At 42.4% G+C, this 27027-nt stretch overlaps 3 protein-coding genes across 6 annotated transcripts; all 3 read right to left on the bottom strand.

The window, feature by feature from the left end:
• Positions 1-599: 599 nt before the first annotated feature.
• pxnb (paxillin b) lies at positions 600-20612 on the bottom strand. The gene is made up of 14 exons (XM_023393952.2): positions 20470-20612; positions 9976-10184; positions 9636-9721; positions 9404-9543; positions 9141-9327; positions 8116-8230; positions 6683-7984; positions 5153-5419; positions 4579-5025; positions 4269-4430; positions 4012-4185; positions 3845-3926; positions 3553-3701; positions 600-2939 (listed from the first exon to the last, which is right to left on the bottom strand). Exons 1-14 carry the CDS (start codon positions 20480-20482, stop codon positions 2673-2675), a joined length of 3600 nt encoding a protein of 1199 aa, XP_023249720.1. The 5' UTR covers positions 20483-20612; the 3' UTR covers positions 600-2672.
• Positions 20613-21211: 599 nt separating this feature from the next.
• ctu1 (cytosolic thiouridylase subunit 1 homolog (S. pombe)) lies at positions 21212-24418 on the bottom strand. 3 transcript variants are annotated; one of them, XM_023393881.2, is made up of 3 exons: positions 24242-24418; positions 22659-23159; positions 21212-22511 (listed from the first exon to the last, which is right to left on the bottom strand). In XM_023393881.2, exons 2-3 carry the CDS (start codon positions 23152-23154, stop codon positions 21976-21978), a joined length of 1032 nt encoding a protein of 343 aa, XP_023249649.1. In that variant the 5' UTR covers positions 23155-23159; positions 24242-24418; the 3' UTR covers positions 21212-21975. The 3 variants fall into 3 exon arrangements, with proteins under 3 accessions (XP_023249649.1, XP_023249650.1, XP_023249651.1); XM_023393882.2 differs by having other exon boundaries at positions 24330-24402; XM_023393883.2 differs by lacking the exon at positions 24242-24418 and adding an exon at positions 23770-24219.
• Positions 24419-24632: 214 nt separating this feature from the next.
• Positions 24633-26543, bottom strand: crybb2 (crystallin, beta B2). 2 transcript variants are annotated; one of them, XM_023394116.2, is made up of 6 exons: positions 26428-26543; positions 25977-26064; positions 25651-25769; positions 25323-25455; positions 25079-25221; positions 24633-24971 (listed from the first exon to the last, which is right to left on the bottom strand). In XM_023394116.2, exons 2-6 carry the CDS (start codon positions 26037-26039, stop codon positions 24803-24805), a joined length of 627 nt encoding a protein of 208 aa, XP_023249884.1. In that variant the 5' UTR covers positions 26040-26064; positions 26428-26543; the 3' UTR covers positions 24633-24802. The 2 variants fall into 2 exon arrangements, with proteins under 2 accessions (XP_023249884.1, XP_023249885.1); XM_023394117.2 differs by having other exon boundaries at positions 26434-26543.
• Between the last annotated feature and the right edge of the window lie 484 nt (positions 26544-27027).

The raw sequence follows: 27027 nt of genomic DNA, 5'->3' as shown, positions 1-27027 counted from the left end.
TATTAACAAATAAACGTCTTTATTAATCTTGAGTAGGAACACGATGAAGTAGGTATGGATGGATTGGATTGTACAGGCTTAGGGGCACAGGTTATCAGTGGGACCATGGTCGAGAGCCTCTTTTTCAAGTGGCTGATAATGTTTCCTGTTGGAAACTCAATGAAATGATAACAAACAGTCACAAAACAACAACAAAGACGCACATAACTACTTGACAAAAAGATGCGAAACATCTACAAAGAGATGCAAAATAAACAAAGACATGCAAAACTACTTCAAAATGACAAAGAAACACAAATTGACCACAAACAGACATGAAAGAACTGCAGACAGACACTAAACGACTGCAAAGACATGCAAAACAACAAATACATGCAAAGCAACTACATAATTACTACAGTCACAAAACTACGAACAACAGCAGCCTTGTCAACTTCCAGGCTGGGTGTCTTGCTCCTCCGTAGGAGGGGTGAGGGGGCCTTTTACATAATCTGATCATGGAAGGAGGCCTTGCAGAGTTGGACTCATATTTGTTGTGTTTACTGAAGCTTAAGTGCACCGAGTGACAGTATAAGCACAAATGAAGCCTCTGGAAAGCATTTTGATAACAAAACAGAATTTATTTGCGTAATCAGATTAGAGGTGAGGAATCTCACTATTCATAACTATTGACATTCGAAGTGAAAAGAAAAGAAAAAGTGAACAGACAAAAAAAAAAAAAATTCAAAGAAGGTATGGCTTTGGTTAAATAACACTCTACTAAATTGATTCAAAAAGACAACTGTTACATGATCTCTTAAATAGAGTGAGAAAAGATTTAAGGCTCTAGAATTCCCTGAACAAGACAAAAGGCCCGATAAATCTGCTGCATGTCACGATTAAACCATGTACAGACCCAACCTGGTGGTCATACAGTAGATGCTACTCAGATGCTGAGGGAAGAGTCATCTTAGTCCTACCATTCACTCTGACAGACCACCAGGCTCTCATTTTAACAGCCTACATTTCTCAGTGGACTCACAGACTAATAACATGAATAACTGTGGACTATTGACCTGTTCTCAGTATTTTGCTGAATTTGCCAGTGTTATTAGACAAGGTACTGATAAAATGGCACAGACGGACTGTTATGTAAGAAAGATGCTGAAATACAAAGTTGTTAATCCACAGTTGCATAGAGTTACTGAAGTATCACAGGCACATTTACACATTTTCTTGCATTATGTACTACTTCTTTCAAAACAGTGAACATTCATCAGCTTCTCAATACAGTAATGACACCAAAAATATCAAAGTATCTTTGCTTTGCCTTCTCACCAGCCCTCTCCCTCTTCCAATGAGTGGTTATTAAACGTTAAGCTTATGGCGTAGCTGCATTGGATATTTACAAAAACACTTCTGAAGATGCACTCACAGTCAGTCATGGTAGTATAAGAGATGCACAATATTATCCCAATATCTTTGTGAGGCTCCACTTCGCTGTATGAGACAACTGCAACAAACCCTTTTCAGATTGTTTTTCTCTTTTCTACAGTGAAAAAATAAGGAATGATTTGGCAGCACAAAAACGTGAGGTTTATTCAAACATGTAATTGAGAGTAAATACTGCAGCTTCTGGTGGATGGCTTCATATTGAATTGTTTCATTGACAATCACTGTAAAATATTCACCCATGCATGGTTTGCCTTTGGCTAAAAAAATAAGTGTGATTGAGATTCTGACGTTAGAGACTGTAAAACTGACTGATTCTCACTTCTTGATTCATTTATAATAGAAACTCAACTTTGTAACACTCTAGTATCAACACTTAAAATCTTCAGATAAGGGCGTTTTCTTAGGCTGAATAAGTGACACTACAATCAATTTCACACATACAAAATAATTGTCAACGCTGACTCAGACCATTTTTTTTTATCCATCTGCACTTTCCAACTTAATATCATGAAAAAATTATCTAAAAGCTCATCAGTAAAGACAGGTCACATTGTAATGCTAAAAACAACAGGTCACCTGTTCCCTGTTATGGTTTTCAGATTTTTACATTTCTCTTTTTTTAATGGTTTTTAAAATTACACACTCAACCAGTGAGCAACAATGTCAAACACTCTAGTATTTTATGGATTTCTACAGTGATCAGTAAGATAAAGAAAAAAAAACAACTAAAAAGACTTGAAAAAACAATGTTGTGAGAGTTACAAAAACAAATGACAACTCTTTGCCTGTGGAAAATGTCCAACACATCTAAAGGAGACTGGGTGAAAATGATGTCTTCTGCACATCAGTGTTGATCTGTAAAACCTCTCTAAAGTCACTTTTTCATGTTCTGAAAAATCTCAATGTCCTTTAAATACTGAGCACGTCTGCATCAATCTGAGGCCTATACTCCAATTCAAACCCATAAAAACTTCAAAAATAAATGGCTGTCAGTCTAAAAAAGGTTTTCCACATATCTGAAGGACACGGCAAAAGTATTTTAGTCTGGCAGAGACAGTGTGGTGCTTCAGCCTCATGCACATACCTGATCCATACACACTTCCAATGTCATCAATAAAAAACAGACAACTTTCTTTGATACAAACACGATCCATTCTCACCCTACCTGTGCTAAAGATGCTTTAGATACTGATCCAAGCCCTGACACACACAGTATGTGATGCTGCCAAATGCTCTCCCTAACTGAACAGCTTGATGAAGCAGCCGTGGCAGTAGGGTTTGTCGTTTTGTTCTTTAAAGGTGCCTTTGTTGAGTTGCTTCAGGCAGAAGGCGCAGACAAAGTGCTCCGGGTGGAACTTCTTGGACATGGCTGTGATGCAGCGACCAGTGATGGGCTTCTGACAGCCGGAGCAGAGGGAGCCACGGCGCTCGTGGTAGTGCACTTCACAGTAGGGCTGGCCATCGTGCTCGAAGAAACTTCCATTCACAAACGGGGTAAAGCACTCCTGTAGGCACAGACAGAGGAAGATGGTGTCATTCCCATACTTTACTCTTATTACAGTATCTTGTTGAGTCATATTATCTATACAGTGTTAGGCAAGCTCAGGTGCATTAACCTTCCTGCTTTCAAATGTTTTTATATCAGAAATCTGGCTGGATTTTGGGCGTTTTATTCAAATTTATAGCATCTGTGGTCTTCCTGGGTCAAATTTGACCCGGCCACTACAATGGGTCACACTACTAAAATGGTTTCAAAATAGTATTCTGATTAAACTGACATGTACCCGTCTGTGATAATCCATCAACATATGTTCCTCTGATTGTAACTATAGTCAAAATAATTCAAGATTTTGTCGTTTTTTTTTTAAGCTAAAAAACACAATATATTTTTATGTAAATTAGGTTTATTTACCATCAAATTCCAAAAGAAGGTGGAAATGTCACAGTAATGAGTTGGAATGAAGTCGACTGAAAAGGTGTAATGCAATTATTGGGTAATAATTTTATACTTTATACTACTTAAAACAGATCAGGTCAATTTTGACCCATGAGGACAAAAGTTGCATGGTCGACAGGAAGACAATACGAATGTTCAATAAAAACACCAGTTTTACAGACCCTGCACACAAAACACTCAGGATGCCAAAGACAGTTCAGTGCTGAGATGTAATTCTCCAGAATGGCTCTGGCACAGCCTCCACATTTCGGTGCAAACATGTCAAAGTAATCCTTCCTGCAATAAGCTTTTCCATCCTTCTCATGAAAACCTTCACAGGAAAAACAGAAACAAACAACAGATGTTATACAATCCATAATGTAAACAAATTATAAATCAAGTATGATGATTATGGAGTGCACAATTTCAAGTATAAATACAAGTCATAGTGATGAAGAAATCAAAGCACAGTACCCTCTGGGCCAAAGAAGGATCCACACTGAGCGCAGAAGAAGTGTTCAGGATGCCATGTCCTGTCCAGCGCCGTCACAACTTTCTGTACAGACACGACAACATTCATTGGTGGCTGACTGTGAACTCCAATATACACGATCACACACATGTAAACAGCAGTGACTCACATCCAGTATGGGCCCGTTGCAGTAGTAGCACCGTGGGGAGAACAGGTTGTGGTAATCTTTCTCACAGTAAGGCTGTCCGTCACGCTCAAAGAAGTTCCTGGAACCGATCTCCTCTTGACAGTGTGTGCACACAAAGTGTTCAGGGTGCCATGTGCGGCCCATGGCAGTCACCACCTACACAAGCAGAATAGTGGACTTTTAATATGCAAAATCTACTTTTCTATTCGAGATATATTACCTTAATAAAACCACCTGACCTGTCCTACGATTGGCTTACAGCAGGCACCGCACACTCCTTTAGCTACTGTCTGCACACCCAGTTTGTTCAGGTCAGACTGCAGGCTACCAAGCATGTTGTCCAGCTTGTTGACCTGTGTTGGGGGCCCACCAGGAACACCACCCTTACCTTGGGCCATAATCTGAAATGGGTCAATTATGAAAACAGTTATGTATTTCTAAACGACACAGGGAGAAATGCAAAGTCTGAGGTTACTAAGATAAATAATGATCACAGTATGCTTCTTCTCAGTGTGAAAAACAGAAAGGATAAGAGACAGGGGTTCATGCCTGCATCGGAGGGAAGATAGGGTCATACTCTGTTTGGCAGCCTACAGACACCAGGACTTTGGGTGCAACTGGTATCACTGGCTCCACTGGTGGAGGTTGTGTCGGGATTGTAAGAGCAGGAGGAGGGGGTTCTGGTTTAGGGGCGGGAGGTTCCTGAGGTAGGGGTGGTGGTGGTGGTGGATGTGAAGCTTTTATAATCTGCCGAGGTGGAGCGTGAACTGGTTCATGGATGCGTGGATGTTGTGGAGGGGGAGAGGGAGGGGGAGGGGGAGAGGGAGGTGGTGGAGGAGGAGGTGGTGGTGGTGGTGGTGGTATAGGAATGAGGGGATGCTGTACAACCAGTGGCCGCTTAGGTTCTTCTACATTAGGAGGGCGACGAGGGGCTGGGGGAGAGAGAGGTGGGAGCACCTTCCTTACGGGGACAGGCGACTCTGGGGGAATTATGATCTGAGGAAGAGGAGAGAAAAACAGAGAAAAGGAAGCAGACACACGGAGGAGAATGTGCAGAAAACGAAGGGTGAATTAATTGGGGAGAAAAATATTTGGGAAAACTGCTCAGCACACTAAAGCCAACCTTGTCGACCTCACTGCAGGCCCCATCAGGACGGAAACGCTGGGGTTTGGAACTGACGACGACACCCTCGGTCAGCCAGTCATCAGACTGCTTACGCCGCCGCTCTGAGCGGCCGATCCCGAGCTTTCCCTGAAGCTCTTCTATGAGGCGGTCCTGAGAACTGTTCTTGTTTACAATGATGGGTCCCATCTTCCTGCGCAGGAGACCATCTCTGTACATGGGATGTACGTTGGGAGTCTCCTTGGTGCGCCTAATCACTGATTTTATCTGAGGTGGAATGATGAGCAACTTATCATATGTCCACACCAATCATAAAGCAGCTGAAGCAGTTATAGCAGAGCTCTGTAGCAGCAGGTGAGTCACACAGATTATGATTTTCATATCACCGATGGGCCGGGAAGCAGTGGTCAGTGGGCTTAGAGTCACACTTCATGCTCTTCTTGCATGCTTATGTCTGATGCTTTCAAAACTCTGACCCAGGAACCCCCCACCCCCAGCCTTCTCAGTCTCTCAGCAACCACTCCAACTTCACAACACAGGTCAGAGGTCACATTCGGTTCCTTCCATACAAAACTGGTGCAGCAGGTGAAAAGGACTGTGGTTTACATGTGTAAACATGCTGAGTACTGAAACTGGAAATCAGTGAGTTATTTATAAAGTGCAGCATAAAAAAAAAAAACTCCTGATTAGAAAGAGCCACTTCCCTTTTCAAGTTAACGTCTATTCCACAAGCTTCTATCTGACAATGTATTTTCTCAAAGAGGGTTTCTTTCATCTTACATTATGCAAAGCTCAAACATAATACTGTTTTTTCTCTATAGTTTTTGCCCAGTCAAAGGAGTATCTAATACTGAGCTGGACAGTGAAATCAGAGCACCTCATCTGATTAATCAATAAGCCATGTAGTCTATGCAAGGTGAAACAAATATGTGGCGTTTTATGTGACCAATAGTCTATAACTCAAAGATATGCAACTTAAAACAATATAAAACATAGAAAAGCTGCAACATTTAATATATGAGGAACTGAAAAATGTGAATATTTGAAATATACGCTTGATTAAATAACTTAAAGGCTTAACTGATTATCAAAATTGTTGATTTCTTTTCAGTCAATCAAAAAATAAGTTAACTGACTAATTGTTCCACCTATACTTGAAAGTGCTAACCAAGATTTAAGAGATGATATGAAATGTAAACACAGCAATCATGGTCTTTTCTGTGTTAAAATGACCATTAGTGACCATTAGTGACTTCCCCCTCTCTGTCTCCTTGTTCCCAGTCACTTCACATCTCTCCTCTGTCCACAAAAATACTTCTAAAATAGTCTTGATGAGTAAAGTACTGAATAAATATTTCATGTTTTCAGGTTTTCAAGAAAACACATGAAAGAAACCCTCTGAGCGAAGAGTGGTGTAGCAGACACTAGAGCTTGTGTCGAAGCATCAATCTCACAAGCAAGAACAAAAATCAAAGCTAAATGTGAAGAAAACAAGTGCAGCATGTGTCGAGCAGGAGAGGAGATGCATACATGTCCGGATGCAGACACTCTGTCTATATTTGGAGTCTGCAGCATGGGCAGGTCCAGGGCAACGTCAGGGGTCCCGGGGCATGTAGATGGGGTCATGGACTCATCCATCCAGCTGGCCTCTGTCATCGGTGTCATGCTGCCATCTGTGTATGGCCTCTCAGTGTAAGGCGTCATGGTGCCATCCAGTCCGTCATGGAAGGACACAGACAGCTCCTCATCAGCCCAGTCCAGATCTCCATTTCCATCAGTGCCTCCATCCACTGAGTCGTCTGTGATGGTGTTGGTGGCACTGGTGAAAGTGTCAGGCTGCACACTGTTTCTGTCCATGGGCAGGATGAGTTCCTCGTGCAGCTCCTGCATTCCTCTTCCCAGACACTGTGCATCCATGTTCAGCTGTGGTTCTTCCACATGTGCTGCTGAGTGATTCTGGGAAAAACCCATTGCTAGCAGCTTGTCTAGTGCCTCATCCAGGGAAGGCCCAGCCATGGGGGGTTGCTGCTCAGTGAAGGGGCTGGCTCTCTGGGTTGTGGGTGCCGCCTCTAACAACTGTCTACTGGGGGCCGTGAAGGCCAGTGGAGAGGGGGACACCAGTGAAGAGACTGGAGATGGTGAAGATGCTTTTGGGGAAGCGTGTGCAGAAGGTGGAGATACAGAGAGAGCGACAGGGAGGGGTGAAGGAGTCTTTGGCGCTGAGAGAGGAGGGGTGAGGTTTTTTGATGGAGGTGGAGAGGAGAAATTCAAATCAAGGTCATGAAAAGAAGCAAAGCCCTTGCTCCCGGTCTCAGGAGCACAAGAGAATTTACCAACAGTATTTGAGGGCGAGACCCGTTCTACAGACGGAGTGGAGCACTTGGAGGACTTGTGGTCCAGGACAGTGTTAACTGAAGTAAGTGAGGGGGTGGTGGTGGTATTGGAAGGACTTGGGCTATTTCTCATCAGGTTGGAACTAGAAGAAGCGGACTGAGAGAGGACTAGCAGAGACTTGGTTTGGGATGAAAGCATGGTGGCAGAGACGTCTATGATAGAGTCCAGGTCTAGATCACTGGCTGCAGAAAGTGAGGATATAGGACTGTGGGGAGCGAGGCGGTTCGAATGGGACATCGACACCCCACCGTCTCCTCCATCCTCGTCTATATGCAGCTCTAGACCAGTAGGCAAAGAGAAGAGAGGAGAGGCACAGGCAGACGGGTGGGACAGACTAGGAAAAGGAGAAGCCACTGGGGTGACGGAGGAAGAGACTGGAGGATGAGGGGAGCTGGAAGATGCTCCTGCTGGGTCCAGCAGAGAGCCCAAAGAACTGGGCTGGAGAACAGAAAAATGAGAGAGTAAGCAGAGGAAGAGGAGAGGGAAATTACAGGGAAAATGACAGATCCCCTAGCTTGACTTTGTTGATCAATGAAGCTCTTCCAGTATTTACTCCTTCTGCTATTTACCTTGAAGTCAGACAGAGAGGCCATCAGCTCATCTAACTCTCTCGTGGCACAGGAAGCTGAAATTCTGGCTTGTTGCTGAGAGGGGGTGTCCAAATCGCTGTGGCAAGCAGGGGGGCTGGAAAATACAAATTATAAAATGATCTGTATTTACATGCAAATGTTGAAACCTTACTAACAGCAGAAGTCAAAACATCTATTGTTCCCCACGAGATTCCCTCTGACCCTACGGCAAAAGTATAGCTCAGAGCTCGAACACACCAAAGCCACACCACAGAGAACAAGCTTCACATTTTCTATTATAATTTGCAATTTAACAGAGACGACAGCTGACAGGCTAACTGACTGGCAGCATGCATTTATGTTCTGTCTGTGTGAGAGGAGATATCTCGTTTTCCTAATCCCAAAAAACAAACATCACAAAGTCAAACAAAACAAACCAGGCACCATTTTCATGCCACTGTCAATCTGTTCACATGGTCTTGTTAAACCATGTGCTGAGAGAGAAGTTATCATAAGACATCAGCACTGTAGAGTTTGCGGCCAGGCATGCAGACATAGGTAGGAGCAGGTAGCATTTGAACTTCTCTTTCATTCTTCACACAACTACTTCCACTTTTTGCGTGGAAACATGAGTGCAACAGTACGAACGGTTTTGAGGAAATATGATCCAAACAGTGTTCCCTAATTTAAATGTTTCCATCAACCTCTTTTCAGTTGGCACACAAAGAAATCTGAGTGGAAATAGCAAAAATTGGAAGCAACTCAAAATATCGCAGGAACATTTTCGGGCTTGGCTGATGTGGAGGTGTGTTTACAGGTGTGTGTTTATAAAACCAAATGCAACAAAGTGCAACTGAAGCAATCTTAAAGAAATAAATCAACGTAATGAACATTTGGTCAAAATCTGTAATACATTTATCTGAGTGTATTATGACAGCAGAACTTTCACCCTCTCATCTGGTTGTTTTTCAGCTTAATGAGTGTCATAAGCTAGAGAGAAGTTGTGGGGGGTAGACTGTCTGTACCTGGGTGAAGGCACTGAGCCCTCCAGCTCGTCCAGCAGACTCTCCACAGTTGGTCGGGTTTCGTCTAACCGTTCTGTTCCGTTCCTCTTGGGTTTCTCCTGAGGCGGAGGGCTCACCATGATGTCAGGGCCGCCGCCATTCTCATAGTGGGTGATGCTGCAGGAAGGTAAGGGCGGAGCTGCCTCCTCTGCGGACACATTAGCAGTACAACTCATTCTGCTCACCACAAACAAAACTGATAAAGCTGAAGGCTTTGTGTCTACCTGTTGTGGGGAATGAAGGGGAGCTTTGTTGCACTGCGTTAAGTTCCAGCAGCAGCCTGTCGAGCTCTGAGAGGTTACTGCCCAGGGCAGAGGTCATGGCTGCTGTTGATGAGTCCGAGGACTTCTGTTTGTTTGGAAAACTGACGAGGAGACGTAAAGAGAAAACTGTCCATCACAACTCGTGATAAGCTCAACATTATACCCACAACATCGCAGGTGTGTGGCAGGCTACCTGTAGACGTGGTCCTCCTCAATGTGAGACAACGGAGAGCTGCTACTGTCCCTAGACCATGAGCTCTTCTGCGCTGAACCTAATGACTGCAAAGGATACATCAGTCAGACATACTGAAAAAATTTTACTTGGCTTTTAATTTGACATTACCAGGAGCACAAATCTTATTATGTATACATCTTTCATTAATTTACTATATCTAACATGCTGTGTAGCATTCTTGTACTTTCTGTTGCTTGGTAAACAGTCTATAAATCAGTTTGTTGAAGAGCTTCAACAAAAAATCATCAGTTAATGAGTTTTGTACATGATCACACTACAGTGATCTAACGTGACTTACCTGCTGAGAGGAGTGGTGGGAGTCCGGCTGATCTACCAGGGAGCCGTTCAGCGCCTCGGCTGAGGGTGGAGGAGGGACTGGAGGTGGAACTGACACATCCTGGTATGAGTGTCCTCCGGTGGGGATGGAGTAGGGGGTCTCGTCAGGCAAGAATACCGGTCGCTTTGAGATGTGGGACGTAGTTGATTCCAGGTCCGCCAGCAAAGCGTCTGAAAGGTATGATGTTTGTATTTGATTGGGTTGGTTGTAAGTAAATCATACATAATGTACCGAATACAGTGGTGCTGGCCCATAAAATCTTTGTATTTGCTTTTACAGTTGATTAGAAAATGTCTTACTTTCCTTTAAATAACAGTCTTTTCAAAATTAGACACAGTAATACAAACATTCCTGAACTGTTTTTGCTGTATGTCTCAACCTGCAAGCATGGTTGGTCTGGAGACCATTTAATTCTTTACGGGGATTGTTGGGCTCTGAGGCGACCGCTGACTGTGGTGTCATGCTGTGAACAGTCAGTCGGGGAGAGTCGGACACAGTTTCTCATTCCAAAAAAAGATTTCTCCTCAGCATGTATCTCCCAACGATAAGGTTAGGCCCAGTCACCATCACAGACTGGAAAAGTACCACTGATCACTGAGCCCAACTTACATTCCTAAACCTTTTAGGCCTTCATAAAATATCCCACTGAAATCCCCAACATACTTTTTCCATCAGTCCACACTATAAATACAAGCCTGCTGAAAATGACATCTACCTGTCAATGAGCTCGATGTGTCATTTTCAGTATGTTATACCTCTTTGAGTCATGTTTAAATGTCTGTGACCGGCCTGTGTTTTATGAGAACCAGTGTGAACTTAACAAGCCAGACTGATAGGAACAAAGAAGCAGACAGGCAGACAGTGTTTCTGAATCCTGTCCAGGGCTAAGGGGGCACAGCGTTGCCCTGCTGAGTGTTCGGAGGAACGCAGGAACAAAATAGACTCTTACATCACACAATCCATCCATCCTCAGCCTGTCCAGAATAGACCGCAATCACTGGCTGCATAATCCTACACTACACAGGCTTGGACCTGTGACAGTCCGTCTCAAGGAAGCACTGCACATTTAAGCTTGTTGAAAAGTGAAAAAATGTCCAAATAAATAACACTTCTGCCACCTCTAAAATACAGTCTATGTAGTACAACGTTTTCCTCTAAATTTGGAATTTGTTCATGGATGAAAACTTATTTCCTCTCCCGCCTTGGAGTTGTTTGAAGAAACAAGTATATAAATGGAATAAAATATCATTATTTATGTCATACTGTTGTTTAAATAATTCTACTTCTCCAAATACTCCACCATTAATTCAAACAAAGTTGCATAAAAGTAAATATTTAACTCAAAACTTCATGTAAAGTTGATTAAAGTTACGTACAGACTCATGGCAGACACTGCCTCCACACTACTCACAATCAGCTGTGTAAAATCAAGTCAGGCATGGTATAAGGTCTATAGCTGTTCCCATTAAAAGACCAAACAACAAAGCCTTTACAATTTAATCTTATAATAAGTAAATAAAAGACAACATCTAATATAACAGACAAAAACTGTCAGGTCACAGTGATCGAGCATCACAAATATTTAGCTTTTAAATCATTAAAAAGTCCAGTATCTGTACTCACATTATTTTTTCCACTTGCTGTACCTGTAATATCCTCCAGTTAGGGTTAGGTGTATGTGCATATGTGTGTGTGTGTGCGTGTGTGTTTGTGTGTGTGTGTGTGTGTGTGTGTGTGTGAAGCAGTCAGCAGACAAAGATAGTGTGAGCAACATGCTGCCAGTCTACTGAGGGGAGGGGGGAGTGGTTTGAGGGCCAAACATGGGTTACAGTATCCTTTCAACAACAGTATCCTTTCAGTGGCGCTGTATCTAGTAACAGTGGAAGTCTAATTCATTAGTGCCTTCTTGTCCACAAATTCCCATTTACAGAGTATATATAATTTCGGCTATTATGTCAAACCTAAAGTAGAAAACTTGTGACAAAGGTCAAATCAACTAGGATAAGTTTAAAAGGTTAGATGTTAGATGAAGTGGTGAATTCCACTATATTCAGTCACGTGTCTTCATCATCGTCTTCAGTGCAAAGGGAGATCCTAGCCCAGAAGCTAAATGTTTTAGCCATGAAGTTTGACATAAACCACATGGGAGCACAAGCCTATTTAAAGCGGTAAGCTCAGTAAGTAGCCCATGTCTGTGCAAATGTGCTGAAATATCATGACCAGCTCAAAATAATCTGCACCTGGTGCTGACATGCTAAACAAGGTCTTACTGAAGTCGACTTTGTTGCTCATAAAACAAAGACTCCATATAGAAAAATACCACAACTGGTTTTGGACAAAGGTAACTCATTTAAAACAAAGTGAAGGATTTAGATTAAGATTCACATTTTGCTTGGAGCTGCTCTTAAAACTTGTCAAATGTTTAGAAAATGGCCCAAAACTGACTAATTATGGTAATGTATTCCTAGAAAGTTCTCCGTGGCTTGACAGAGGGGACGGCCGTACTGCCTGAGACCTTCCAAAACATTTGGAGATGGAGCCAAGTTTTTGAGACTCCCTCTGTAATAGAGTCTTTGCACTCATTATACCCCCTCCCACCTGCTGATAGTACACATCTGTGAGTCAGGCCGAGGCCCATCAAGTCCAGAAAAGATCTCCACAGGGGACATGCATCACGGCTAGATTCATTGTTTAAATCAAACTATGATGGCAAATGCATGAAGCCTGCATTCATTCCTTGGTGGGTAATAAAACTACAGTAGGTTTTAAGGCCCCTAAGGACAGATTTTTTTATGTGACTACAGCAAGTTTTTCTTTTGTAGAAAAACAGATCAGTCCCAGTGACAATTGTTAAATTGTTTCAATTACTTTTAGCCCTTCGTTCTTGGTGTCCATGTCCTACATATAAGGGCTTCAAAGAAGATGAGGATGAGAGGTAAAACATTTAATCAATTAATTAATTAGTCAAACAGAAAATTGCAACTACCTCAACTAACCAAACATTCTCCAGTATATTCTGCTTTTCTTATGTGATAGTGAAAACAAGTTATTCAAAAGGTCTCATATTTGGGCTTTAGGAAACTGTGAAATTTTGTGATTTTTCACTTGTATTTCACATTAAAACAAAAGAGAAAATAATCAACAGATTAATCAACAATAAAAATAATCATCAGTCGCAGCCCTAACATGGACGGCAAATTAATCACAGTGGGAGATGCACAAGTATGGTTTTTGCTATTTCTATATCAGGATAAAGAAAGACCAAAACCGGGCATTAGCAGAGACCAGTAACACAGTCAGACCTGTTTAAATTTAGCACCAGAAAAGTATAATTACTAAATCCAAAATTTCCAGCTCACATCCTTTTGTAGCCTTTTACAGAGCAGCCTCCATTAAACACACACACACACACACACACACACACGCACACACACACACACACACACACACACTTCTCAGTGACCATCAAGTGCATTTCTTTGATATCATTTGCTGCAGGTCATAAAAAGAGGAAAATGAAGATGCTACTGAAATTTTCTTGCTTCCCTTATGTCCCTGAGGAGGGCAGCATTGAATCGGGCATGAGGACGGACACCAGGCTTTCGCCAGCCTCGGACGAGTTTGGTCCAAGAAGAGTTAGAAGCATTAAGAATGCAAACATGCACTGTAAGCCAAGTTACAAGCTAATCTTTTCCATTCCAGACAGGGGGTAGAAGCCGCGATGGACAAAGTCCAATTCTACTCTAACAGCATCCTGACTCAATAGTCCATTGTGCAGGGTCTGGAGGAATAAAGTTGTCATCAAAAAGGACATGACTGGGACTAATAATTCAAGATGAATTCATCAATCCCAGTCAAACAATATACGATTTACTTTAACAGTAGCTAACTCTGTCATAGGATCCATCTGTGGTCACACTGTGGTAACTAATCTCCATTATGTTCAACAAACAAGTCTGGAGTTATGTGGATACTGTACATTCTTGTGGCAGTGGGTACATGTACAGTCCTGCCTGTGCACACCCCCTCCTCACTCAAGGCCCTGCCACGGTCCTGCAGTGTTTATCAGATGGGAGCGAAGGTGCATGGGGAATTCCTCACATTCCTCTGTCCGCTCCGGGAATCAAAATGATGCTTTGTAATAAAATCTACTCAAGCAGAACACACATTCCTCCAGTACCGCAGGACTCAAGGTAGAGAGCCGGTGAGGAATGTGCTCGGATACAAAACCCTATCTGTCAGTCCAGAAAATGAAAATAATGTGTTGACAATTACAGGACCCATTCCACTAACTACAGCATGCTTTGAATACCAGGATAAGGGAGATGTCAATGTTTTTACTGCACATTTCCCACAGAGCATGGAGTACAGCGCAGACAGGCCGGCAGGGAAGGAACCGGAGCCATCTAATCTCTTCTATTAACATGTGGGCAACGCTGGGTCCACAGCTCACCTGTTTATAGCCAGGGAGCAAAAGAGCAGAACCGGCCACAGCCCCACAGCGAAACCCTACCCCATCAGGACAACCCGACACGATATTTATATCAAACAAGACAGGCAGGGGCCAGGGAGAGGGGGTGAGATGCCAGGGGGCTGGGTAGAAACCAGGGGCACAGAGACAGAGAATGTGAGTGAATGAGAGAAAATGAGAAACAGATTAAAAAATGCACCAAGAGAGGAATATTCAAATAAATGATAAGCCTTAGAGCTTAAAAATGGTACAGTACAGTATAACACACAGGCCCACACAGACAAAGGATGAATGAGTGTAATAGCATACTATCAGAAAGACAGAAGCATCTTGGGGTGATTACTTCAAAATAAACATATCTAAAAATACCCTGCTCAGCAGCCCCATATCCGAAAGATGACACCCCCCTCGAGAGAACGCTGGACCAAAATAAAAGCACTTCCCCACAGACCAGTAAATCAGATGACAGGGGAAAGTCTAAAGACTGATGTAACACCCAGTCACTGTGGACACATTCAAAGCCATGCATGTGTGAGGACTGTATGTCAGTGAGTGGTCTTTTGTGCCATACGAGAGTGTAATTGTGTAGAATGAGGAAGACCCAAAAAGAAAGGCTGTGTTGTCCTGTACTAAAACACTGAAACATCCAGCCATGCTCCAGACATGTAGATAACCTATAGATGAACAGGACAGTTGTCTGCACCACCCAGTCTGATTTATAACCAATAGGGCTGGGTGTAGCTTGGCTGTAATCTTTTTGTTCTGTTTTATTATATACAATATTTATTATATTCTGTTTAATTATATTTTTTCCAATACCATACTATCTAAATCTAAACATGTCTCTCTACAAAACCCATTTGCTCATTTAGTAGAAGAATCCAATCCTCAAACATGTTAAATATTGTCTAAAAATCAGCAGCTGTACATTAACTTTGCCTGAATGAAACACACTCTAGAGCTACAACTAACAGTTACTTTCAATATTCATTAATCTAGAACAGTGGTTCTCAAAGTGGGGTCCGGGAACCCCAGGGGTCCTTGGGGTTGGGAGTGGGTTCCTGGGTGTCCCCAGCAAAAAGGGGAATCATTTATTTCCACTATAACTAACACTGTAACTAACACAATGACAGAATGTATGAATATGTTGTTCATGGGTTTCAAACATTTTCTGTAATAAAACATCTAATAGCAAATACCTCGTGTGTGATGTGGGACCCTGGTCTAATTTGTGTCACTTTAGGGGTCCTTGGTGTGAAAAGGTTTGATAAACATTAATCAAGAAAAGTTTTTTTTCTATTAATCACTTAATAATTTGGTACATTTCATTTGAGAAACTGCAACCAGTAAATCTTTGGTAGTGTTTTTCTTTCGCTTGAAAAGTGACTGACAGAGTCAGAGTATCACAATAGTTGAAGAATGTTTTCACTTGACAGTTCTCACAGTTTACATTTACATTTCACATGATAGTGGAGCTTGAGTGTTTAGAAAACAGAAGTGAGAGTTCCTGCCCTGCTGAAAGACATGAAACTCCCCGCTCTTTAAACATGTCCTTAAGTGTTCCCCTACTTGGGTAATGTTAGAAAAATCCAGCTTGGACTCAGATTCCTACTACATTACCCAGAACTGTCAGGAAAACAATCAGCACTGTTCTCTAAGCCAAGTTACAAGGTCTGAAACAAGGAAGGTGTGGAAACAGCATGGCAGGAGGAAAAGAGTGACGAGTGCTGCAACTGAAGCAACAATGCGAGACACTGCACTTGGTAGTGAAAACGCTGTTGTGGCAGCAGGATCACAGTTTGAAGGCCTACAGCTGCCCCCCTTTTACCAATGTTAGCTGGACTCCAACACTGACTCTGCTCATTGTTTTTCTCCTCTGTTTCCTCAGGATGTGGGGCAGGGTCTGTTGCCTAAGCGATGAGGTCAGCCATGCAGCTTTCTCTTCCCCAGACCCAGAACAGGATGGGTGTGGAGCTCGGGAACAAGACTGATTTACAGCCCCGAGCTTCCCTCTGGCCTAGCAGGCGAGCCCGCTGGTTAGGGCCGGTATGCACTAACCTTGCAGCTCTCATGGGGTGATGATAGCTAGTCTGGTAACACTAACTCTGTGCTGCCGACGCACTGGGACACAGAAACCACTAAAGACCTTCTAAGATCTTTTGGTATGCTGTGCAAACGCTGTAAACATTTAAGACCATGCTGCTTCTACAACAGCCAACTTTCACTTCTGCTTGGAGAATATGGCCTTCCTCTACAAGGTGATTAACTGATATAGTTACAGTAAATCTAACAGGACTGCTGCCTGTTTACAAAAGGCATGTATGTGTAGCAGGTGCTGCTGTTTCAGCCCTCATAACCACCGCCTGTAGCTACACATGGACCTGTGTGTGGGTGAAAATTGAGCTGAGCGGCTCATGCGGTTGTTAGGCCTGGCTGTGACAGACCCCTAGATGCTCTCTGCTGCGTTTTTTGTTGTTGTTGCAAGAATAAGGCATGTTTGTACATTGGCAGGTTACTGAACTCTACTGTGCAATATTCTTTCTTTAATGTACGTCTTCTTCAATGTTTTACTTGCTGAGCCAATCTCATTAAAGTAAAAAAGATTAAGCCACATTTGTCTACAGCTGTGTGTATAAGCCGACTTACATACAGACGTCTAATAATTACTAGCTACATAAAAGTCTGTAAAGGAAACAGCTAAATCATGAAGGGTGTAACAATATGCGTCAGTTCTTTTGCTTTGTGTATGCTGCTGCATTGTGCAATTTTCTGGTCACACTATGAAAACTAACCTAACTGATTTGATCTGTATTGGATTAACTTGAGTTCCCAAACTAAGAGTTCCCAAAGTTAGGTGCCTTTGGGTCCTTATTTCTGTTTCTATTTTGATTTAATGATGCTAAACAAATACATACACAGTGAATCAAACTGCCACACAGAGAACCTGGGGCTCCTGGGGTAGTTGCCCACTTCGCCAGGTCGATAACAGAGGGATTTCGCAATCAAAAGGAGTATAGCATGCTCGAGTCTTATTCTCCCTTTAGTCATGACCCTCCAGTGTAACGCAAGGCTGCACTAATCCATTTTCTTCTGTGTTAACCTGCAGACATGAAGCGGGGCGTCCACAGCCCAATGAGGTCAGCCTGCTTGAATCTCACACGATCGTGAGGAATTCACAGAAAGTCGAGTGGCGGCTTCTTATCCCACAAACATGAAACACAGAAGCAAAACAGGCAAACAGACAGGACACTGTCACATATGGTTTCAGGGCCACATCTGGGTGAGGACCTGTCCCCCTGGGCGGTAACGACAGTGAAGTCAGGCCTGGCTGCCACCTGGCCTGGACTGATTGGAGAAAACCTCTGGAAAACTGTGACTCAGAGGTGGAGACTGGAGGATTGCTCACACTTTGCTGAGGGAATTCCCTTCCTCGAGTGCTAACCAACGTGGGCAGATCGATACCAATTTAAAGACGGAAAGAGTAGAGTGTGATCAGGTTTCCAGACACCTCCATGTAGACCTGTCAGTCATCAGTGAGCCTCAGGACAAGGACCTGTGGGGGCTTGTTAGCTGGGGATTTACTGGAAGTACAGTTGACCAGTCATAAAGTATTTACAAATATTTAACATGGTTTGTTCTTGCATATTTAGGGAGGACATGGGAGGGGTTAGCTACATGATGTGTACAATAATATTTAGATTTTGGTAGCAGAGCAGTTGAATGACATTTAAAATTAATGGTTTTGCTCAAAGCTCAAAGACCTTTTTACAATCTCTACGTGTCTCCAATTACCAGAGGACTTGTGTTTGAGGAGAACCGACTGAAACCGACAGCCCTCCCTCTGGTGGTAGTGGTAGGAGGTGAGTCATGACCCAGAGAGTATTTGGCCTTAGACCCTGATACAGAGTGATGTTCGACATTCCTCTGCAGCCTCGCCCCCTTCTTCAGCCTGCTGTTCTCACTACTTCAGTGGGGCTGCAGGCTCCCTCTCCACCAACAATCAGCCCTTTCACTAGCCCATGGCAGCTAGAGCATCTAATGTGCCCTGGAGGTATTCTCACAGCAGGCCAAGCTCAAAATGTGGGCCATCGCCTCTCCACTTAAACAATTCACAAATCTACTGCCTTTCTACTTTGGGAGCTCGGGACAATGGAAGCACTCCTACAGATACCTGGCAGGCAAAACAAGCGATTTATTCTGAATTAGCAAGGTAAATATAGCAAACTGACCAGCTGGTGAAAACTATAACAACAAAATTAGAAGTTCAGAGGTTCAGGGCCAAAGGTCATGGACCAATGAACCAAAGAGGAGGCTGGTTAAAGTGGCACAAAAAAAATAGATGGAGTTGACTGCATGGAGTTACCCCAGCAGGATAAATTAATTGTCATCAGTGCTGGTAATAGACATGGGGGTGATAAGAGTATCTTAAAAGCCAACAGAATTTGTTACTTTAATGATTTTTCAATCGACAGAAAAATAATGGTGTCAATTTTGATTATTGATTAATTTTTCAGACATTTATTAAGAACAAATGCCAGACATCACTACTTCGATGTGAGTGTTTGCCGTTTTTCCATGTTTATAACAGCGACAGGTGAATATCTTTGGGTGTTGGACTGATCGTCATACAAATCACACAAATCACCCAGTTACTCTGGGCTCTGAATTAGCATTAGTCAATGTATAGAGCTTAATAAATGATAACTCCCCAAAAAATAATATGAGAGGCTAAAACAACTTTATCATCAATCAGCAGACACACATTTGTAGTAAATGTAACTTTAACACGAAATGAAACATCAAAAATAGGCACCATCAACGTGCTGGAAAAGAACCTGCTTTTACCTAGTAACTTTATCTACTTTGACAGCCATTTTGACAGATAACCATTGGACCAATCAGAGCTTCATGTTCTACTGAGAAATGGTGTCAAGTAAATAAATAATCAACTGTTAATTTTTAATATGTAGCCACTGTGGCTGGTAGCCAGAAGTTAAGTTTGTGTCTTGGAACCATATGATATGAAGACACTTCTAATTTATTAATGTGAAATTAATCATCTGTTAACCAAGCAATTGTGTAGCAGCTCCATCCATTAAAGTAGCAGAAATCAACAGGATAAGCACAAGGTCATGACCCTACCAACAAATACCACTATTTTACCTACAACCAAGTGTTATCAGCACCTTTTACATACTGAGAGACCATGTTCGGTTTCTTTTGAGTGTTTTTTTTCCCTCTTGAATTGAACTTGTGACTCCCACATCTCATTATGTACAGTATTTAACAAGAAGTACAATTTCAGCGTTTTCTACTGTCCAAATGACACCTTTGTCTCCCGTATCAAGACTTTCCAAGGGAGAGTATGTTCAGTTATTAAGTATCACTAGCAGTTAAGGCTGCTCCATCAGACTGGAGATCCATTATAAGCCAGCCAAGCCAGGGCTGAGCTCACATTGTGCTGCACTGAGCAGTCTAAATGGGGAGGCCTGTTGACTCCACCACTTCAAAGCTGGAATGAATAGCCTGGGGGCAAAAGTTGAGGAGGTAATGTTAAAGCTCGATGTCAAAATGTCAGCCAAATATCTCCTCCCTCTGGCACGCATGTTGATAAAAACAGGTTGATTTAAATGAGCAGGATACGGTGTTATTATCAGAAACATCCACCTACTACAGGGAGGAGAGTTTAAAAGGAGGTAGTGGTGAAGGCTAACCATGTCCAGCCGTTAAGTTACTACGCTGCTTATATATATAAAAAAAACAAAAAAAACAAAGTGGGTAAAATGAGAAATGTGTCACACAGTCCCACTGCACTGTAACACAATTATCTCGCTTTTCCTGAGCTGTGTGACTACACTGGGCCAGAAAGTGTCTTTTCAACGTAAAATCTCGTCGTTAACGTTAACTCCTCCACCCTGCTCTCCGCTCCTCACTGACCGCTGTAGGAAAACACCGAGATTTGTAAAAACAACTCCATAACTTACCTAAATCGTCCATAGTGGCTGCCTGGTCGTGGCCCGTGTCAGCTTTGTGTTCGGTGAGCCTCTCGACTGTTTACGAAGTCTGAATTTTCCTCCCAGAACTTCACCACTGCTCCTCCTGGAAGTTGGTCAGGATAGCTCTCGTGAACGCGCTGCGATTTGTGCATGTGTACTTCACTTGAGCGCGCGCTCTGACTGAGGCTCAGTAATGAGCGGTATCTAGTGGCCACAGGTAGGAACTACACATTAATATAGGATTCGATAGATTAGATAGATAGATAGATAGATAGATAGATAGATAGATAGATAGATAGATAGATAGATAGATAGATAGATAGATAGATAGATAGATACTGCATTAACACTAAAACATATACCTAGGACCACACTCTAACTCTGAAGTTGAAAATAACTATACAGTGAATCCCTCTGTATATAGACTTCAATGAAATACAGGAACATATGCAGGTATCTAATAAACAGGATGTGTAGCATGCAGTAAACAGGATTTGAAAGTGTAAGAGGACGGTGAACATGTTTACTGTTTGTGGCAAAAGGACACAGCTAGATTGTACTGCTATACATCCCCAGCAGCAAGCATATTTTCAGGGCAGACCAAGCTTACTGCCTTCATAATAGTAATGTGGCATTATTAGTAAAAACACTGAGCATCAGCTTATACATTAAGTGCTGCATCCTCCTCATCTGAAAAAAAAACATAGAAAAATGGAGACAACACTGAAAACATGGGATAACACATTTATTAAATCAGTTCATAAAACACCTTGGAATGTGACCATGAATGTAATCATATCCTCCCCAGAGATTGGTGCAGTGGGACATAAGAGGTAGCATAAAATAAAGAAATAAAACATGCTGTCTGTGTGAGATTCCAGTAAAATTTAACTAGAAAATGAAAAAAAATGTTGCAAGTCCTTGTCTCTGCACCTCACATAACGCAGGACTACACTTGTTAGGTGTGTGTAGATAATTAGTATTTAAAAATCCAAATGATGCTGAATCACAAAGTTTAATAATTAACTGAAAACAGAAAAATACTTAATTTCATACCAAAGCATTAACATAAGCAGAAAATGTTCCACTTTTTCCCATCTCCTATGTGTGTTGTACAGATGGCAAATTACTACAAAAACCACTGGATACATGTACCATTCAGCTATTATTGAATAGTACCCTAAGGTAAACACACATTTCTGTGTCCACATAGTATCTCAGTGATCCAGGTCAGCAGCTGTAAAACAGAAGTGAATGGACATTCTGGTGTAAAGACACAACACCAGTGTAACAGGTTTTCTCAATTTTACTAAAAATTGAATGTAACAAACATATGAACTTAATGAATATTCTATTAATGATGAATGAAAACAAATAAGAGATTTGATTTCTTAGACTAGTCTTTTCCCATATAAAACACAACAAAAGTGGTTTATTCTAAAATTTCATTATATATCTTCAGTCCTATAGTAAATAAACAGGTGATAATAACTGTCAAAAGTCTACTGATTTCAGCTTCCTCTCCTCCTTCTCGGTAAGGGGCTGCTGGGAGAGGATTTTGTCATGCAGACGGTGGTGTTTGCCTATACCCAGCTTCGGCAGGCCTCGGTTCAGCCCCTCTAGCAGCACACAGGACTTGCACAGTGCTTGGCTGGAGATGTAACCGCAGCGATTACAGGTCCCCTGCACAGGCATCTTCACCCCCTCCCGCACAGACAGGTTCTCACCGGAGTGAATGATATCAATGATGGAGCTGGGCCTTACGCTCTCCAGGTCCTTTAAAAAGGTCCTTGCATAGCCACGATAAGCATTGGGAGAGTAGATACACTCTGTGGAAAAGTAGTCCAACTTCTTAAAGTAAGCGTACAGAACAATTTCTTTTTCATACGCATATTTAAGGGGCTTGCAGCGCGGCACGACCCCTTCGCCCTCGCTGGCTGTGGAGATGGCAGTGCAGCGACGCAGTCGAGCTATGTCACCTCGCAAGACATTCATCAAAACCGTTTCTGCCACGTCGTCAGCATTGTGACCTGTACAAAAAAAAACACATCCAGCTATTGAAACAAATTCTAAAAAAAAAAAAAAAATTCTTTGACATTAACACTGAGGCTGCCATCATATTTCAAGGTTAAAACTTGCACTGATACTTTAATAATGCCATTTGGATTTGAAGTTACCTGTACATATCTTGTCCACTTTCAGCATGATGGCTCCTCTGTCTAATGCCTGCCGTCTGAACACTCCACAGAAGGTGCAGTTATTTTTCAGTCCCACCTGCTTCACTATAGCATCCATAGTCCAGCCATACAGCTCCTCATAAGACACAATCTTCAGTGGCAGCTCATACTGTTGCTGATTCCTCTTTACGGTCTCCAACGAGTCGTCTCGGTAACCAGTGATTCCCTCATCCACTGAGAGAAGCATAAGTTCAAGGCCATAGTTGTATCGCTCATTTAGGAGCTTCATTACATGTGCAAGCACTGTAGAGTCCTTCCCTCCTGAGGCGGCGATTCCCACTATTTCCCCAGGTTTGAAAAGCTTTGCTGCCACGATCGTCTGATGTACCTCCTCCTCGAAGGCCCAGAAGAAGCACCCCTTACACAACGAGTGGCCCGTCTTTGGACGTTTCAGCACAGCTCGTTTCTCAGTACAGCTGCTGCACAGGACAGGCATCTTTACTGTTGGAGGAAGTTTGTTGAATGATGTTAGAAATTAGCTAAACAAATGTTCCCAAATATTTTCATGCCAAATTCCTGTGAACAAATTAACCTATAATTCCCCATCTTTTTGTTGTAGATGTTTCAATACACTCTGTTTCCTGTACATGGATTATCATTCATTGTGGTATCAAATCCCATCCTTTCACCATGTTCACACTTGATTTTCGTGATTTTTACAGTATTATTTTGGTAAACATACCCCTGAAATACCTACATCTAAGACTCCAAAAAGTTTAATATACTGGCTGTGCTTTGGGAAAGCTTCTATCAGACAAATACATTATTTATCTAAAGAAGAGCTCATCACACAGAATACTACAAATCTGGCAATTAGCTCACTATGTGATTCAATATACATAGGCAAACACTGTCTGTGTCCCAGTTCAATACTACATACATACATACAACAACAGTGATAAGCTGGAGAACAGTGATTCATTATACTCGGTGTTAATTTGCTTATTAAACTAACTTTAATTAACTTTTACTGTGTTGTTACTTGGTGCCACAATGTGCAGCAAAACAAAATGGAGCAGCTATTTACACACGGACATTTTGGCTAACTCACCTTTTACAACATACGGGCATTATGAAAAAAGGTAAGAAGCCACAGTAACATCAGTGATTGGTGTGTGTTCACGTTATGCCGAATTCAAGAGTTGGGACAAATGACTCATAAAACGCCTTTAATCGTTATTTTACAGGAAATGTACTTTGGATAAGAAACAACACTTTTTTAAAATGCCAGTTTTGAAGGTGAATCTTGGCTAGCTAAGTTAGGTGTGAGGTTGGGTCTGTCCCCAGCAACAAAAACTTACTAGGCTGAAGTTGATACAGACGACGACAACTACAACCTTTCATATAACTCTTTGAAATAGGTTAATACAGGTAAAGCACGCGATAAATGACACTTAATTATCAGGTTTAGTAGCTTGATTAAAGTCCAGCGACACCAAAACTGAGAATCAACAACATTAAACGTGTTTCTCGCTAGCCAAGTTAAGCTAATAGTTAAATATATCTTATTTAACATTTCATACCAAAGTTTCCGATGAACCGAGGTCTGAATTGAGAGTGCGGGGAGGAAATACACGAGGAAAAGTACTGATAAAATATAACTTTTCTTACATAAACAAGATAAGTTTTACACGACTGGGTTAAGTAGCATGTTGTTTCATCATGTACCGTCAGCTCTTCCTCACCGGAAAACAGCGCGTGACTCACACGTCTGCAGCACAGCCTAGCGGTCGGGGGTTGAAATGTGCACATGAAGCTGTAATAATGAAAGCCCTGAAATGCATCTGTGGTGCTTTCATAGATGATTCAAATAGTTAATAAACATTACTGGCATAGCTTTAAATCCTTCCCTGTAGAGTGTTGGTGAGAAGTCTGTAAGCAGACGGCAAATCAGAGGTAAACCACACAACCAGGTCAAATGTAAGCAATAAAGATTTATTAATTTGCTTCAAAGAATGTCACTATTGCAACAGCTGCAATAGATATCAAAATGCTTTGTGGTGTACATGAAGGGCAAAGGGTTTGCTGCTGGCGGGGAGTAAGGCGGCCGAGGTCAGGGTTCATGACAGGGAAGAGTCACAAGCTTAGTTGACGGGGTGAAAAGCGCCCCTCTGATGCCACTGCATGTCTCTGATGCGCCTCACCGACTGGATCTGAGGAATCTGGGCTCCGAACTCAACGCTGTCCTTATACTCCCCCTTTTCAAACAGGTACTGATAGCCTCTGTAGCCTGGATACTGATAGCCCACCCAACTGGAGCACCAGCAGCAGAGAGTGAGGGAGAAGTGAGAAGACACAGTTAGAGGTCAAAGGACAGTGAAAAGAGTATCATACAACATTTTCTTGCACGGTGGACTCACGTGCCACTCTGAACCCGAACAGAAGAAACCTTCTCCTGGTAGCCGTGTGCGTGAAAGCTGGGGACATCGTCATCTATGATTTCTATCTTCTTCCCTGCAAAGCTGGGGTTTTCGTAAAGGACAATCTTGTGCTCCTGGCTGTCCTGAGAGAGCAACAAAACAATCCAGTGGGTGATTTGTTGAGCCACTGTTGGGATGACTGATGGGGGGGGGGGGGGGGGTAAAAAAAAGTGTGCTGTCTTACCACTTTAATCGGGCGGAATGCAACAATGGTGTCACTGCGCCTGCTGTTGGTCCAGGAATCCCAGCGAGGATACTCCCCCTTCTCAAACACATACTGCTCCCCCTTACAGCTGGCCTGCTCGTATCCCACCCATCTGAGAGGCCACAGGAGAAAAAGATGGAGGGTTGTGGTTGGTGCAGGAAATAAAGCTACTTAAATATATGTACCACATATTCATTTGTTTTTCAGTCCATTTTTTCCCACGCCATCCCTCCGCTCATTGAGGGTCAGTCCCTCTTTGTCTGTCAGTCATCTCCTTGTTTTCTGTCTGTGTCTGACCCACACTCACGGTCCACACAGCACCAGTATGGAGCCCACTTTCTCCACGCCTGCTTCCTGGAGGTTGTTGCAGGGGCCAGTCAGCTCATGGCAGCGTCCCTGGAAGTTTTCCTGCTCATAGATAACCAGCTGTGTACCAGAGGGAGAAAAGAAGAGAATATGTGTGAAAGAGTTCTGTGAGTGTTATTGAGCTACTGGTCTTAATTTCAAGCATGTCCATCTGTTGCCAATCTGATTTTTGGGAGATGCAAGCATCTAAATAAGGAGAGCGCACAAGTGTTTACAAGAAGGAGGAAGTTGTAAATTGTGTTTGAGTCGGTCTCTGCCTGTCCTCACCTTAAATGCACTGGTGCCTGGCTGCTGCTGCTTGGATGCAGGGTTCTGGTGGTCTGTGGCCATAGTGAACGGATCGGCAAGGATAAAACTGAAAAGAAACAAAGACTAAATTGTAATTTTATTGTTTCTGATAAATATCTATGGAGGTTCACATAATCTAAAAATGTATATATATATTAAAGCTAAAATCCGAGCAGTTCAAACTGCTATTAATCCCTCTTTTACAGATTTTGTTTTCTATTATTTTCTCATATTCAAAAGTGCCCATTCCTGTCCCTCCAAAACAAATTCACAACCATCTGAACATAGAATCACTGCATTGCAGCATGGGATAGAGTTTGTAAAGATTAAACCTAAAACATAGTTGCAAAAGAAAAACAAGCGGTTAAAAAAAAAAAAATTATAAATGTAAACTTAACAAAATACAGCACAACGGATATAAACCCCTTACCAGTACCTGTCTGTGCCAGTGTGTTTGTGATGGCACGATCAGCTCAATATATACGGGATGCCCAGGGGTGGAAACTTTGCCAACAGTACCCAAAGCGTCCAAGCTGGCCTGCAGATCGGCCTGCCATAGGCCCAGCACACTGAAATGAGGGGTCACCGTGTAGCCTCCCCCCTCCCTTGGGTGTCACACTCCCACAAAGTTATTTCATTAGTTGTCAGTTTTGTCCAGCCAGTCATTGTTCGATATCCACATGATTCAGCACAAACAGTGCCAATAGTTCCACACCTACAATGAAAGGGAGAGAGAAAGAGAAGGATTGTAAAAGATGGGGTTTACTGTGCTGGAGAGATTGGGACTGAACTGAATAACAGTCCAAAACACTGCTGAATATTTACACAAGTGTAGGTTTATTTAGTATTTCATTTCTAGAAAACAGTCGTATTGTTCAATGTGAAAATCCATTGCCGCTGCTGTTTGCAAAGATAAAAGAGAACAGCGCCTGTGGTTGGATTCAACTTCAATCAAATGACATCTTTCTCCTGTTGACAGTAAAAAAAATTGTTAAGTGACAATCCATTGTATTCAATGTAAGTAATATGG

Source organism: Seriola lalandi, unplaced genomic scaffold (genome assembly GCF_002814215.2).
Source record: "Seriola lalandi dorsalis isolate HSWRI2012SDOR001 ecotype SW California unplaced genomic scaffold, Sedor1 jcf7180002054945, whole genome shotgun sequence".
Classification (NCBI taxonomy): domain Eukaryota; kingdom Metazoa; phylum Chordata; class Actinopteri; order Carangiformes; family Carangidae; genus Seriola; species Seriola lalandi.
The sequence above is the reverse complement of the archived record's forward strand: the minus strand, read 5'-3'. Positions and strand labels throughout refer to the sequence as shown.

Bases quoted from the DNA above. Each gene is read 5' to 3' on its own strand.
- crybb2 (XM_023394116.2), bottom strand. From the start codon at position 26,039: ATGGCCACAGACCACCAGAACCCTGCATCCAAGCAGCAGCAGCCAGGC. The intron at 25,770-25,976 runs GTGAGGACAGGC...TCTGGTACACAG, and splicing joins CAGGCACCAGTGCATTTAAG to CTGGTTATCTATGAGCAGGA. The intron at 25,456-25,650 runs GTGAGTGTGGGT...GTGGCCTCTCAG, and splicing joins ATACTGGTGCTGTGTGGACC to ATGGGTGGGATACGAGCAGG.
- pxnb (XM_023393952.2), bottom strand. The intron at 9,722-9,975 runs GTAAGTCACGTT...TATCCTTTGCAG, and splicing joins CCCACCACTCCTCTCAGCAG to TCATTAGGTTCAGCGCAGAA. The intron at 9,328-9,403 runs GTAGACACAAAG...ATGTGTCCGCAG, and splicing joins CCCTTCATTCCCCACAACAG to AGGAGGCAGCTCCGCCCTTA.
- ctu1 (XM_023393881.2), bottom strand. From the start codon at position 23,154: ATGCCTGTCCTGTGCAGCAGCTGTACTGAGAAACGAGCTGTGCTGAAA. The intron at 22,512-22,658 runs GTAACTTCAAAT...TTTTTTGTACAG, and splicing joins AGTGGACAAGATATGTACAG to GTCACAATGCTGACGACGTG.